The following is a 14,696-nucleotide window of genomic DNA, read 5'->3' as shown; positions in this document are numbered from 1 at the left end:
CCTGCCTTTTTAAGTGTTGCAGTGCCTTTTGTGTGAAAGTATCATTAGTCAGCATTGTCTGTCAAAAGGTTTTGTACTGTGTGCCTTTTGTAAAATGATTATTTTACCATAAATCCCTACAATTCATGAGTGTGTTGGGGGGGGTGCATTTTACATTGCCTGCTTTTAAGAATATTTATGTTGGACACTCAAAATATGGTTGTACAGATGTTCAGTGATTTTCCAGCCTTGATTTATGGATCTCTCATCTACAGAACAACAAAAGAGAATTGGGTAAATTTGACTAATTTCCATTAGTTTTACACGAATACGCGAGTAAATTAGATATATTTCACACACAAAACGCTATCTATAAATTTATTGCGACTCTATCGTCAGAAGATGTGCAAGTTTATGTTTGTAGGAAATGTTTTGGAATATAAAATATACCTGTAGTTAGGGATAGGAATCGAGAATGTATTTTCGCTCAGAATGTTTCCAACATGCTGTTGAGGCAGAAGCGCTTGAAGTTTGGTTATATTTCACCAAAAAGGACAATACTAGGGCCAGTTGCAACACGTGCGGCAATTGCAACATGGCGGCAACTCTCGGGGGAGCTTGTGGCACCGCGTCTTCCGTCTCAAAAGTTCCGGATAACGCAGGGCTCTGAAGTCTGACGCATTGAGCGTGACAGTCACGCTTTTCGGTCTTTTGTCACACACTCCTGTCACATCCTGAGACACACGTCTCACGCTGAAAAAAAATGATAATATAAATTTCTGTGTCGCTGCTATCGCTATGAAAACGGCAGGAAACAAGCACGTCTCCTGAGCAGAGAAGTTATTAATAACAACAACACTAATAATGATGTTATTAATGAAAGACCCCCATTCCTGCAGAGTGAGGCAGGCTCAGAGGCAAGATCAGAGGCAGGCTCCCGCATTGCTGTAGCTACTCTTTTCATCGAGGCAGGGAAGAGTAAAATGACAGAGGCGAAAATAGATAAAATGTTGTTGCATACTTGAAATTAATTTGTCACTGCAACCAACACCATTTGTACTATCAAAAACTGGATGAGAACCGAATCAATAAGCGATATCGATAATGGAACCGGAATTGCTAAATACTTAACAATTTCCATCCCTATCTGTAGTTGTGATTTTGTAGTGGATTAGGAAATTTATCTTTACAAGAAAAGCAACACTTAACCATGCATTGCTGCTCAGAATTACAGGGACTTATCCCAAAGTCACATTAAGATGGGAAGGAATCAGTGAGACTGAATCTATCTTAACAACTATATGTCTTGAGCCGATATGGACACTTCATTCACTTACTTTTCTGCAAGTTTATGATGTGAACCCTTACTGATTATAAACTTTGATCTGGGAGGACTTTAATCATTTTTGTACTTAATTAGTTCCGCTCTTTTACTAGAGGGTCTTATGAAGATTCCCTTTCTTGCAGTTTCAAGTTAAGATATCCAGAATTGCAAGTGCATTTGTCAGGGTCTTCGTTTTCACTTGCATTCGAGCAGTTTTTACAAAGGAAAGCAGCATTTTTCCTTGCGAAAATTTGTTGTACGCTACAATATCAGTATAATTTTTTAGCATTTGATTTCAGTGAAGAAAGTAAGTGCATCTGCTAATTATTTTAAAAGCAGCCAAACAGCATCACTTATGGGCTTCCTCTGGATGATGTATAATGGGAAGGCCTCTGAGGAGGCAACCGCTATTAGCGAGGATGGCGTGTTGAGACATGAGTCTTCTTACATTAAATTAGAAGAGAAGATCCCTCCTCGTTAGTGAATGCCGATAAGTCGATTGCAAGATTGATCAGTTAGATTTTCTTTATTCCACTGTCCAGCTTGATAAACTGCCAATATAAAGATTATTGGACTGCTCTGGTCCCTTCTGGGGGACCAAAATCACAACAGCAAGTTTGTCTTAGATATAAATCTGATCTTGAGGATTGGTCATCATTGGGGTGTTTTAAAATTATTACATTTCTGCTTATGATTCACCATCTCGCAATGTTGCAGTGTTTTTTTTTTTCCCCTGCTCTTTTTCTGCTACTATTATAGTATAACCCTATTACAGTTAACTTCATTATAAAGAACAGCACTTTATTGGCAACGAATACTGGAACATAGTGTAGTTAAAACTACATTTTTCTTGCAATGCTTCATAGTTCTGCATATTTGAAGAGGTGGAGTGTACCCTTTGATACACAGACTGCTTTTCCAGATTGGTGGTATTAGCATCTTTCACCGCCACCTGAGCAACAAATTGTTGGGCTCTGCCTTTTCTTCTGGGTAAAACCCAATATCTGCACAGACTGAAGGTGTGATGCTTGGCTTTCTAGCTAAATCCATGATGGCACAATCAATAGATGTTCATCAAAATATGGTCATGAATTATCATTGGACTGCATTCATTGAAATGCTTGAAATTCACTCATTCACACTCACATACATGTTCTGTGCTTTTTATTAAATTATCTGAGCTCATAACTCAACAGCATGCACACACTCTGACACCAGCAGGCACATTGTGGCATTGTTGGAGTTCAGTATCTTGCACAAGGACAGTTTGACATTTGTACACCTTTTCTACCAAAGCAGTTCTAGTGCTGGTTCAAGACTGTTGCTAGAGCCAGTTATATAAGTGGTTGGGTTTTCCATAGCCAGAGAGCCACCTCAGAGCCACATCATTACGTCACTTTAAACATCCCTTCAGACACGTTTGACCTTCCTTACAGTGTATTCTCAGTTTCTGTAGACTAACATGCAGTCTAGGCACACAGTTTATCTTCACAAAAACAAGAACAGATCACAGTGTCTGTTTCTTTTTTTTCCCTGCAAACTAATGTCTTCATATCACCAGTCCAATTTAAAGTTCTTTTAAACAACAAATGGTGTTTGTGAACGCTCTCTGTGATACAGACTGGTGTTGCCAATGCTAACCAGTATTTATGAACCATGATACAAATTGGGTTTCTAAACAATGTTTCCTGCTGGATCTGTAAATGTCAGCAGATGACATTAAAACACAGCCAGTGTAAATAAAAATAGTTGTAAACATTGTTTAAAAATTCAGCTACAAAGGGTGACGCTTTAAAGGGGAACTCTGGTATTTTTAAACCTACACCTTATTTCTGGCATCAAATATGTTTATCTACTCACCGAGAACAGTTTGGGAGGTTTCAACATTTGTCTGTGTTGTTTGTATAAACCCACCCGAAGCCCCTAATGCATGTGTTTTTTGTTCGGTTGCAGCATCGGCTTTCAATGTAAGGACCCGAGCTTTGGCAAAAAAAAAAAAACTTGTTCAAACTTGGGGTCTGGCACGAGAACCGCTTTGGTGGAAAACCCCATTTGGACTGGAGAAGATGGGACTCAAACCACCAATCTTCAGAATAGTGAATAACCTGCTGTACTTTATGGGGCACAGTTAGAATTTAAGTACCTCAAGATTTTCATTTGATGGCACTAATTTCCTTATGAAGTATCAAGGGTTGGGTAACCAACTTCTTACTTTTAAAGATACCCACAAAACTACGTCATGAATATAGATCAACATTAAATTAATTGGTTTAACCGTAACCCAAATTTTCACTATGTCAATGGCAGAGAAAAGTTCACAACTCCTCTGCAGCTTGCTGGTGTTTCTCAGATTATATCTTGCGACTTGCCACAGAAAAACTTTGCTTACCACAAACTGATTTTCTATTTTTGGACCTGCACACACTGTTTTCACACTTATTCTCCATGTTCCCTAACAAATGCACCTGCACTGTGCAGCAATTGTTTTCCCCTCTCTCACACAGACACCCTCGTCTGACATTTTAGCTTGCAGCCTTGTCAAACCAACCACTCTTGAGAAAACCCTGAACGCTTTAGAAATCTGATTTAAAATCAATTCAGCCATTATACCTAATTGATGGTGCCCTTTGCATATGTGCACATAGTTCTACTTACACAGTTCAGCAACATTACAACCACTGACAGGTTAAGTTTGTAGCACAGCTAATCTTGTTACAGAGTTATGTTCTCCTGGGAAAACCTGTATCTTTGCTCTTGCATGAGTGTTACTCTGACATTTTCCAACTGCCTAAACATTCTTGCAGACTAGTCATGCCACCTATGGCAACAGCATTCCCCTAAAATAGCTGCCTCCCCTGACAGGACAGCAGTGCGGCCTGCAAGGAAGGGCCAAAAAACACAAACAGTCTGAGGTGTTCATCCAGCTTCCAAACTCCCCACATACTAATCTGATGGTATCTGTGGGAAGCAAGCCCAACCCACAAACACCCCACCACAGAACCCACAGGGCCCAAAAGGATCTATAACTAATGTTCCAGTACCACACTTCAGGACACCCTCAGATGTTCTTTGTCCACACCCTTTTTGGTAAGAGCTCTTTTGGTAGTATGAGAAGGGCTGACTAAACACCAGGGGAATGGCTATAATGCTCTGGTTATTGCTATATAGGACAATTTAGGAACACATCAGCCTGTGATGTGAGCTCTTTCCAACCATCCATTTTCCATACCCACTTAATCAGATTTAAGGTCACAGAGGGGCTGGGGCCCATTCCAGCTGCCATTGGGAGAGAGGTGGGGAACACCTTGGACAGGTTGCCAGTCCATCACAGGGCCACACAGAGAAAAATGAGACAAACAACCAAGCACACTTACTACAAGGGACAATTTAGAATCACTAATTAACCTGACATGCGTGTTTTTGAATGGTGGGAGGCAACCCCAGTACCTGGATAGAACCCACAAAACATGCACACCCGACACAGAAAGGCGCCAGCTGGGAGCTCATTCCATTTATTTGGAATTGGGTGACTTCATAACAACAAGAAAGGGAGTTCCTATACTGGTATAAGAATAAGAAAGGTTAGATCAGACGTACCAGATAAATGTCTAAGAGGTACCATGTGGAAAAAAAACACACATGTACATGCAAAAGCTGTGAAGTAAGGGATTTCACAGTAAGGGGCACTGCATAAACAAAAAGACTCAAAATGTTAACCCTCAGTTTGTACAGCAAAGCGTAGGAGCATTTTTGGTAATGCAATTATAGAACAATTTACAAAGTGGTTCAAAACTTTTTTTTAAACTAAGTAAGTCAATCAGTTGACATAGATTTAATAAATGATTTAGATTTGTTAACAAAAAAGTGCAATATTTGTGGCTTTAGCTACTCAAGAGTGAGTATTTGCTGTTTTTCTCTGTATTGTATGAGTTTGTGTATAGTATGAGCCATAACCTGTGAGGGACCACGTGGTTACAGCCCATGTCATGACCAAAGAGAATCAAACAATCAAAAACTACCATCAAAGTGGTGAGTTAAAAAAGGGTCAGAATTCTTAAAAAGTGAATGTACTTGAACTTTCTCTTTGTTACTGTCTCAATAAGCATGTTTCCTTTGACAGATACTAATTGCACAGTCTCTGTGGATATCTACTTTGATAAAAGACAGATCGAAAAAAAAAATCACAAGTCGTATTTGTTTAGGCATCAGTGGCATAAAAATGCATTTGCAAGATCATAAGTGATCTGATGCACGTCTCCATTAACACTAAATGGGATAGTTCACTGCATAAACTTCACAGAGTAGATTTACTAAAACTTGTATTGTTACTCTAACCCAGTTTTATTAATAATTATGTCACTATTATTTTCCATTGTTGAAGTCTCTACTGAGAGTTTAAGTGGTATTGTAACAACAGGCCTGGAGGATAATAGGATAACTGTGTCCCTGGTGATCTCATGTGCACTTTTGCATTAAAGAGAGATCTTTATGATTCCACTGGCCTGATTGTTGTGGCCTAAATGAAATTTTTTTTTTTTTGAGGGGGGGGGGGTTCAGATGTTCACTCATCCCTACCTCCTTGTTTCTCTCCTCCCTCCCCCTTTACAATGTCCTCCTTAATGTTACCCCAACCTAGATAGAGTTTTACAAGCAGCTCTTTTTCCTTCGCTCTCTTGCATTTTGTCAAAGCTGAGGAGCTCCATTATAGAGTTGGCATAAATAAAAACTTCTGGATGCCATCTTTATCCGTATTGCCTAATTTTTTATGGCATTTCACTGTGCTGTTTGTTTTCTTTCATTTATACTCTGTCAAACAGTGAGAACATCTGCTGTAGTTGCTTGATTTATAAGCAAAAGCCTTTGTGCTTTCGGCTTGCTGCTCATACCATGATCCCTTTGTTTTGATGATTTAACTGTAACATTGACTCTAAATTGTTTTGAATATCTTCTTTATGTTCCTGAATCATTGACAGAGTTATCAGATATATATTGGCCTATAAACCTTATCGCTTGCAAAGAAGTCACTGTTCTCATTACTTAATCTACAGAGTAATGTTGGACTTTTATTATAGGCTTTTAGCTTTTGAATGTCAAACATCTGAATGAAACAACCACGAGTAGCGAGACGCACATCACGGTTGGGTGTGTGTCATGTTTGGCGATGGTCTAATGATGACCACTGATTATAGTTGGCCTGTTAGCCCTCAGTTGTAAAAATTTCCATTAATGTAAATTTTCATGCAACAATAGAAGGCACCTTATGCTCAGGTGGCTAGCAGATGCCCGCTTTTGTTTAAACAGTTCTTCAAAAAGTTAAACCAGTTCTACCAGTCACTACTTCCTAAGATATTTACTGACGTGTCCTGTTACACCTTAAAAATGTGTTTCACTTATAGATAAACAGGGTGCTCGACTCCTTACTTTCTCACAGTACCCGTCACAGGTCTATAATGGATGTGTGGCTATAAAGTCTTTGGCTCATTCCCTGTTTCACATCACACAATAGTCAAGCCAGGTAATAAGGCTGAAAAATATAATCTATATTAATGTATGTATTGGAAGTACCTTCTTAATATTTAATGCTGCACATCAAATTACATGTTATTTCCCATATAACATTTCCAACCCCCTTTTTTTTTTTATTTTACAACTGAAAGCTGTATTGTTTCCAACAGTTCTGCCTTCTTGCTTTTACTGGTGAATAGCTGTGGTTTATAGTGTATTACCTCAACCTGCATCGGTGGGACTGTATAAAACTACTGGCAGTAAAGTTTATTGCGTCACTAATGTATTCGTGCTGATTGCCTGTGGTCTATTGGGGGGAGATGCACTCGTATGACATTGGTAGATACACAATTGTGCCCATAGTATTTGATGAAATTATCTGCAAGCACAAAATGTCTTTTAATTCAACCAGGAAAACTGTTCGATAATGCGAGCAGAATAAAGCATACAAAGGTCATCAAAGTAATCGGGTTGCCAATAAACCTGAAGATTTGTTCTTGGCTTTGTTCCTCTGATACTCGTAATTGTGTAGAAACAATAAATCCAGTATTCCCTACACCACAGTCACATCAATGTACGAGGAGCCTTGCAACATGGCTGATTTTCCATTTAGTTTTAGCCATTTTGGTCAGTAAGCAATGGTGACAATTTTACCTTAGCTATATATTTTGTCTGACAAACCTGAAAATGTAATGCTCTTGTGCTTCTGATGAAACTTGAAATATTTGAACTCTTGCTGTTAGTTGTATTTTCTTAGTGAACTTGCATATTGAATCTTTCCAAGCAATGTCTGGTGTGTGTTAGACCCTAAACAATGATCACAAATGGTACCATAGCAGTAAATGCTATGATGAAAGGCAGTGGGATGATTAGGAATAATTAAACTGATCTAAATCCAACATTTTGAAGTGGTAATAATTGATCCAAATGGAAGTTATTCAACAGAAAGTCACAGTCCTACAGGATTGTGGTACAGAGGCCTGTGTTTCATGCTGATCAGGTCTTTGATCTGTGTTCAGTAAGTTAACACTTGAAAAAAATAAAGAGGAGAAAAGGCTGATGGCCAATCATTTAAAAAGATCCAATTGATTCCGACATATATTTACATATACACTAAGGATCAACATAGTCTAGAGCTATTGGTTTGTCCATCCCAGCTTCTGGACTGGAAATACTGAAATCTATAACATGTTAAAAGTGCTGTGGACCTGGGGACATGATAATCCATCGTGACAACAGTTGCCAGTGTTTCTGATTGTGTTGTAAAAGAATAGAGAAATATTTGTGAATGCTACTTCTTCATCAAATGTGCAGAGAGCAAATGCTAATTTTTCCTGTTATTCTCTCAACATCCTGACTGAGATCTTTGTCAGTGGATCTTTGATCTCTTTGTTAGAGATCTTTGTCTTTTTTTGTCCGATTAGTTAGTTGCATACTTGTTTTATGCAAATAAATAATAATAATTCTCAGCAAAACAGTTGTTTACTTTGCATGCCTGTAAGAAGCACTAACATTAACTAACATTAAGCCCCTCTTCATTTCCATCTATTGGTTAGATGCATATATATATATTGAATAAATAAATATAAACACACACAAAATGACTGTTACATTGAATAATAAGGTTAGTATAAGATAAACTCATCACCAGAATGTATGAAGTTGAAAGCATTGTATTCTTTTTCTTTGCTTTCATAATTTATACCAAGGTTTGAGACCTTAATTAGCTTTTAGGGCCGTGGCTTGTTAACAGTTATTGTGGAGAAAAGAATTTCGAAAAATGCAAAAACTTCATAAATGCTTACTCCTCAAACTCTGTCCTATTGATCAACAGTCATGGGCTCCTCAAAGCTGCTAAGAAGTCTCTGAAGAATTTTAATTAGTGAAGAAATCTTTTGATGGGAAATTCCTGTGGGATTGCTAGAAAGGTGAAAAAAAAAAAGTTTTACAGCCAAAGGCATCAAAAAGATTCAGCAGACTCTGAAGTGGTCTTGGACTGTTCGTTTGATTCTGCTATGCTGCAAAACTAGAACAAAAATGACTTTTATGGACAAGTCATGCAGTGCTGACAAAATTAATAGACGGACAAAGAAACGATGAAGATGAAAAGAGGATGGTTTCTGCAACAGGATAATGAAAATCTAAAAAACCTGTCATATATAGCCAAGTTTTCTTTTTCTCATTGTTCCTCTGCTTTAGAAATTGACAGTCTAAGTCCGGTAAATCCTGGCATCCAGAGATGACACATTTCCTTAATGAAGGCAGAAGAGTTAGCTTGCTAGTTGCTAGTGCGAGGTTAATGCATTGTTGTTGGTCTATTTTTAATGTTCCAGGGTTGAGGTTAAGGTCATCTTTTGCTCTCCTTATATACTTAATCCCACTGGAATATGGATTTGTGATTTTTAGACCAGCTCTAAAATTCCTGAGCAGGGTTAGGGTCAAATCAATGAAAATCAGAATTTGCTTTAATCTGACTTTAAAGACTCTTAGGTGGCTTTTATAAGATGTAATACTTGCTAAAAGCAATACATATTAAGTTCAGGCTTTGCTGTGTGGTCATATTTCAGGCTCTTTTCTTTTTTTCTAAACTAAATTTGACTGAAATATTATTAAATGCACCATCTTCAAGCTAATGCCTTATGGGAAACAGATCATCTTCTATTTGCTTAGCTCTTCACAGTAAATTAACTTTTGATCTGGGGTTGCTCAGTCATTGTACACTTTTTTTTTATGTTGTAATAAAGCAGCTGTGCAACAGAGGAAAGATGTGTCTTCTCAGAAAGACAAAGCTACAGGTGTTAGTTGTACAGAAAGCTATTGTTTGTCAGAGAGACTTCTTTTCTTTTTTCTTTTTTTTTTCTCTACCGTAGTTGTGCCGGAGTTGAAGAAAGCCAACTTCAACTTTAAAGCTAAACAGAATGACATTCTGCACTGCATTTGCATGGCAGAAAGAACAGACTTCAGCAGGAAGTTAGTTTGGTTAACATCTGCTGCTGTGAAGCTGAAAACCTGCAAAAGGAACAACACACATGAAGTCAGTAATGAGAAGAGGAATGAGGAAATATTTTTAAAGTGATGCCAAATAGAATAGCACCGCCGAGTTGCAAAACACATACTGGATCAGATCTTCCCAGTAATAAGTTGAGTTTACTTAAATGCACCTCACTTTCTGATCCATCTCAGTTGATGTCTTTCAGCTCTACGTTTTTTGTCATTTTATGATCTCACTGTATTATCTCTGCATTGTTTGTTAGCGCTGCCATGGAAATGTGCTTTGCTGCATGTTTTGAAGCAGGTTCAATCCACTTCAAACCTGATATTCTTGTGAAGTCCTAAATTTGCCTTCAATCTGGCAATGATGCAACTATATCTTGGCGTTTCTATGCAGACACAATCAGAGTGAGATTTAAACAACTACAATTGTGATAATATTAGAGGGTGAATTACGGAAGGGGCTTACAGTTCGTCAGAACCTCTAAAAAGCAAAAGGCAGCTGGAAAAACATCAGTAAATAATCTTGAAATTATGTTCTTTTGCTCAGCCAATTGCTTAACTCACTATAAACATATGTTAGAGACAGTCAGCAGCCTTGAGTGTTTGAGTTATTTTTTACAGAACAGAAAAGCTGTCCTTTAGTTTCCAGCAAAAACGCAGGAACCGTAAACTCTTTATCAGCCTGTATCAGCTCCACAAGACCCTCATCAGTCTCTCTGTGGCTCCCTGTCTTCCTCCTATTTCCTTCCCACCATGTAGTTTACAGTTTCGTTTTAGCCCCAAGGCAACTTGAGTAATGCTTTTCAAGAAAAGAGAGGATGGAGTAACATATGAGAAGCTTTTTCACATGGCCACAACCAACATACTATATATCAAAGCTCGCTTCTTTCATTTTTATATTTTTATATTATATGGTGCAAACACTTGGCATCACTTCATCGTCTTTGTCTGATTTTCCTCACCTCCCATCATCTTTAATTTTCCTCCTCAGTGAGGAAAGTAACTGACCTAACATGTAGCTGATGTAGAGTTTTAAGATCTAAGTTTTCCTTTAGTCTAATAGTGTTTATTCGTCATTGGTTTGTCTTTTTATTCGTTTTTAGGTGTTTGAAGTTTAATGCTGTGAGAAAATGTCCAATAGGACAGAATGTTAAATAAGTTGATTTCAAATGATGTCATCTGTCCCTGCCTTCTGTTTTTCCACAGGGCAGTGATGCCTGGAATGGTGATGTTTCGGCGGCGCTGGTCAGTTGGCAGTGATGACCTGGTGCTGCCCGCCCTCTTCCTTTTTTTATTGCACTGCATCTGGTGAGTCAGAGTTTCTATGGTTGTATTGATTTTTTTTCCCCACTATACATATACACATACACATAGGGACTCTCATAGAAATATTTATTTCATGATATGACTCACTGCTTTCTTCTCCATCACATTCATACTCAGGTTGGTGGTTCTGTCCGTGGTTCTGTTTGGCCTCCATTACGGCTCAGACCAGTCATGCTCTGTAACATTGGTGGACCATGGCCGAGGGTACTTGGGCATCCTGGTCAGCTGCCTCATATGTGAAAGCGCCATCATGTGGCTGAGCATGAGGGGCAGCATTTTGTACACGCAGCCCAGGGAAGCTGTGCAGTATGTCATCTATATCCGGCTCGGTAAGACACCATGGGTCTACTCTGAGGGTCTGTTTTTAACAGTGTTGATGCTTGTTAAGATTGAAGGTAGCTGTCTTGAGGATTAGTTCAGGTTTCAAATTAAGGTTTGAACATTGTTTGTATTGATTTTGCAGATATTGATCAGTATTCTTCTCACTCCTTCTCTCCCCAGCTATTCTGTTGGTTGAGCTAGTATATGCTGTTGTTGGAATTGCCTGGCTTGTTCAGTATTATCAGCCTTGCTCTGATGTCACAGCCAAAAACCTGGCTTTAGGTGAGTGAAATAGGATGTAAAGGATAAAACAAATAAATCTTTCGAGTGAAGAGTTTCTTATGCTATGGTGTAATAACTATGTTTTTGACAATGTTTGCAGGAATCGTTGCATGCAACTGGCTAGTGATATTCAGCGTTTGCATTACCCTCATGTGCACTTTTGATCCTACGGGACGAACTTTTGTCAAACTGAAAGCAACCCGTCGGCGTCAGCGCAATCTCACAACATACACGCTCAGGTATTAACAGGCGTAGAAATTCCTGCTCTCTGGCTTCTGTTTTATCTTGACACATGGCTTAGGCACATCTTGACCTTATTCACACGGGTCCTTTTCCCTCTTTCTCACTATTAGACACAGACTAGAGGAAGGCCAGGCCAGCAGCTGGAGTAGGAGGCTAAAGTTCTTCATGTGCTGCACAAGAGCCCAGGATACACAATCAGTGAGTCTCTTCATATGCTTACTGAACTCATTTCCTCTTTGTGGTCAAAGAAAAGGGCAAGAGAAAAGGACTGAAACCATAATATGTTCATCCGCTGAACCAGTCACTAAAATCAGCCCTAACTGGATTATTCAAGAGTGTTACAAACAGCAGCATTTTGCTCTGCTGCTCATCCCTGTCATTAAGACGGGGATATTAAATATGAGTGTAATAACTGATTCATTTCAGCATGAATCACTGTGCAAACTGTCTGCAAAATCATTAAGCTGATTTAGACATTTTTCTTTTGTCATTTAGCTTCACTATGCTACAATGTAGAAGTCATGAGAGTTTAAAGATTAAAATCCACAAAGATTTTAATCATCTTTTATTCAACAATCCACCATTTTCTGTTAATATCTGATCACAACACAGTGTTTCAGTGAGCACAGTTCTACTGTACAGGTGACCCCCATGCATAGGGGTATGTTGTGGTGTGGTATGATCTTCTGATACTTAATTCCAGCAAGTATCACCTTTTAAGAAAAGGTTGTTGCTGGTGGATTTACATCATTGCCTCCCCATTGGGCTACATCTGTGCTGTCTACAAGTCTACAGAAATTCATTAGGAATGGAAAGAAATATCTATGCAACCAAATTGTGGCAACAGGCCAAGCAAGGTGGTCCAGAAACCCTCCTCCCCAAGCAAGACTTTCCTGTTCTTTCTGCAAGTCATGCCTGCCAGGTATTCTTTCTACTGGGATGTTGTGACAGGTTAAAATGATCAGTTTTGACACCTTATGTCCCTGTAGTGTTGTCGCCCAAGTCCAGTATTACACAGTTAAAATGTAACTTGGTGATAGCATGAGTCTTTCGCTGCTCTCTAAAAAAAATTTGTCCCACCTTGTCTCAATATCTGCTGCTTTCATGTCCAGGATGCTTATTCAGAAGTGGCCAGCCTTTTCGCAGAGTTCTTCAGAGACCTGGATATTGTGCCTAGTGATATCATTGCTGGCCTGGTACTCCTCCGCCAGAGACAGAGGTCTAAGAGATCTTCTATCCTGGACCAGGTATCATTTTTCTGCAAAAAAAGAAAGAAGTTCAATGTATTAAAAATGAATATGAACGTAAATTCATTCTGCTAATTCTTCCACAGGCCAACAATGACATTTTAGCGTTCTTGTCAGGAATGCCTGTGACTCGTAATACTAGATACCTGGACCTCAAAAACTCGGTGAGTTTCTTCTGTGTGATAAACCGACGAAGACAAACTTGTGTTGCACTAAACCATGTGGACTGTGGTCTAATGTGAAAGTTGAAAGGGTTCAAATGCAGGTCATTCATGAATTATTGGATCACAAAAGTGTAGCATGGACGACGTGTTTAACTGAAATAATATCGAGATATTTTTCTATGTGTTTTACTTTTGTTCAGGTCATTCTGATGCAGTGTCCATCTCTCTGTTTTTCCTTCTTCCAGGTGGAGATGAGCATGTACAAAGATGTGTGTTATTATATGCTCTTTGCCCTGGCTGCATATGGCTGGCCCATGTACCTGATGAGGAAGCCTGCCTGTGGGCTGTGCCGCCTCGCCAGCTCCTGTCCGTAAGTACTCAAACATACACCCGCACAGTTTTATCTATTTGGTTTTAGTGTCTCTTGAGCCTCTTCAGCGCAGATCAAATTTCACATGCGCCAACACTTGCCAAGTTCTCATCCACTGAGACAATACCACTCTAGTTACAACCTCTCTACTGACACAAGCAGTGTCGAATTTATCATATTCTCTTGGCCAGATTTCATGCACTGGGATGCTAATTATATCTCTGTAATCATACCAGATGTTACAGTATTTCTGTTGTCTTTCATTTCATCTACAGTTTACAAAAAGAAAATCTATCCCTGGTTGGTTTTTATTGTTTTTTTTCTCCTCTTGTTTTCCTGTCTTTCTCTCTGTATGCAGCTGCACGTCAGTGTCTGGCTCCCGGTTATCTCAGTCAGTGACAGTGGAGGAGGACAATTGTTGCGGCTGCAATGTCCTTGCCATACGCAGGCACTTCCTTGACAGGGATCTCAAGCAGGTTCACATTGTCTACACATCCTGCCACGACGCTGTGAGTAATCCAACAACCGGCCAACAAGTTGGCAGAGGTGTTTGGGCTTGACTTCCTCATTTAAACAGGATGGGTGTTGTGTTAGAGTTTTACAGTGTCAGGCAATTATTTTTTAAAGTTTTATTTTTTATTTTTTCCCCCACATGAAACCCTCTAGAGTTGAGTTATGGTGCAATACAAGCTTGTAAAACAGACAATACCTTTCTCAAACATCATTTGAAACAATGTGCAATCGGTCCATGACCTTATATTCTAGTTTTAGGCTTCATTTGTATCTGTTTTTGGTAACACTCAGCGTTGTAGTTTCTGAGCTGTGGGGGTCTGAGTGAAAGCTGTGTCCACATCCTTGGCAGTAAGTCAAGTGTTGTGTTCATGTTGTACTATAAATTACTTTGTCACTATGACAAGGTAATTAATACTTCTATTATTTAC

General features: G+C 39.0%; 1 protein-coding gene across 2 annotated transcripts in view; it reads left to right on the top strand.

The window, feature by feature from the left end:
- dagla (diacylglycerol lipase, alpha) overlaps window positions 1–14,696 on the top strand; it is a 37,453-nt gene that overhangs the window by 7,537 nt on the left and 15,220 nt on the right. For both annotated transcript variants that reach the window (XM_072380668.1, XM_072380669.1), the window contains 9 exons: window positions 11,009–11,110; window positions 11,246–11,457; window positions 11,630–11,731; window positions 11,832–11,970; window positions 12,085–12,172; window positions 13,087–13,221; window positions 13,308–13,385; window positions 13,631–13,755; window positions 14,114–14,264. In XM_072380668.1, the coding sequence (XP_072236769.1) occupies window positions 11,016–11,110; window positions 11,246–11,457; window positions 11,630–11,731; window positions 11,832–11,970; window positions 12,085–12,172; window positions 13,087–13,221; window positions 13,308–13,385; window positions 13,631–13,755; window positions 14,114–14,264 (1,125 nt within the window). In that variant the 5' untranslated portion in view covers window positions 11,009–11,015. The remainder of the gene's footprint in view (window positions 1–11,008; window positions 11,111–11,245; window positions 11,458–11,629; window positions 11,732–11,831; window positions 11,971–12,084; window positions 12,173–13,086; window positions 13,222–13,307; window positions 13,386–13,630; window positions 13,756–14,113; window positions 14,265–14,696) is intronic.

Source organism: Leuresthes tenuis, unplaced genomic scaffold (assembly GCF_036924035.1).
Source record: "Leuresthes tenuis unplaced genomic scaffold, fLeuTen1.0.hap1 SCAF_2, whole genome shotgun sequence".
NCBI lineage: Eukaryota > Metazoa > Chordata > Actinopteri > Atheriniformes > Atherinopsidae > Leuresthes > Leuresthes tenuis.
This window is presented reverse-complemented; position numbering and strand designations above follow the sequence as displayed.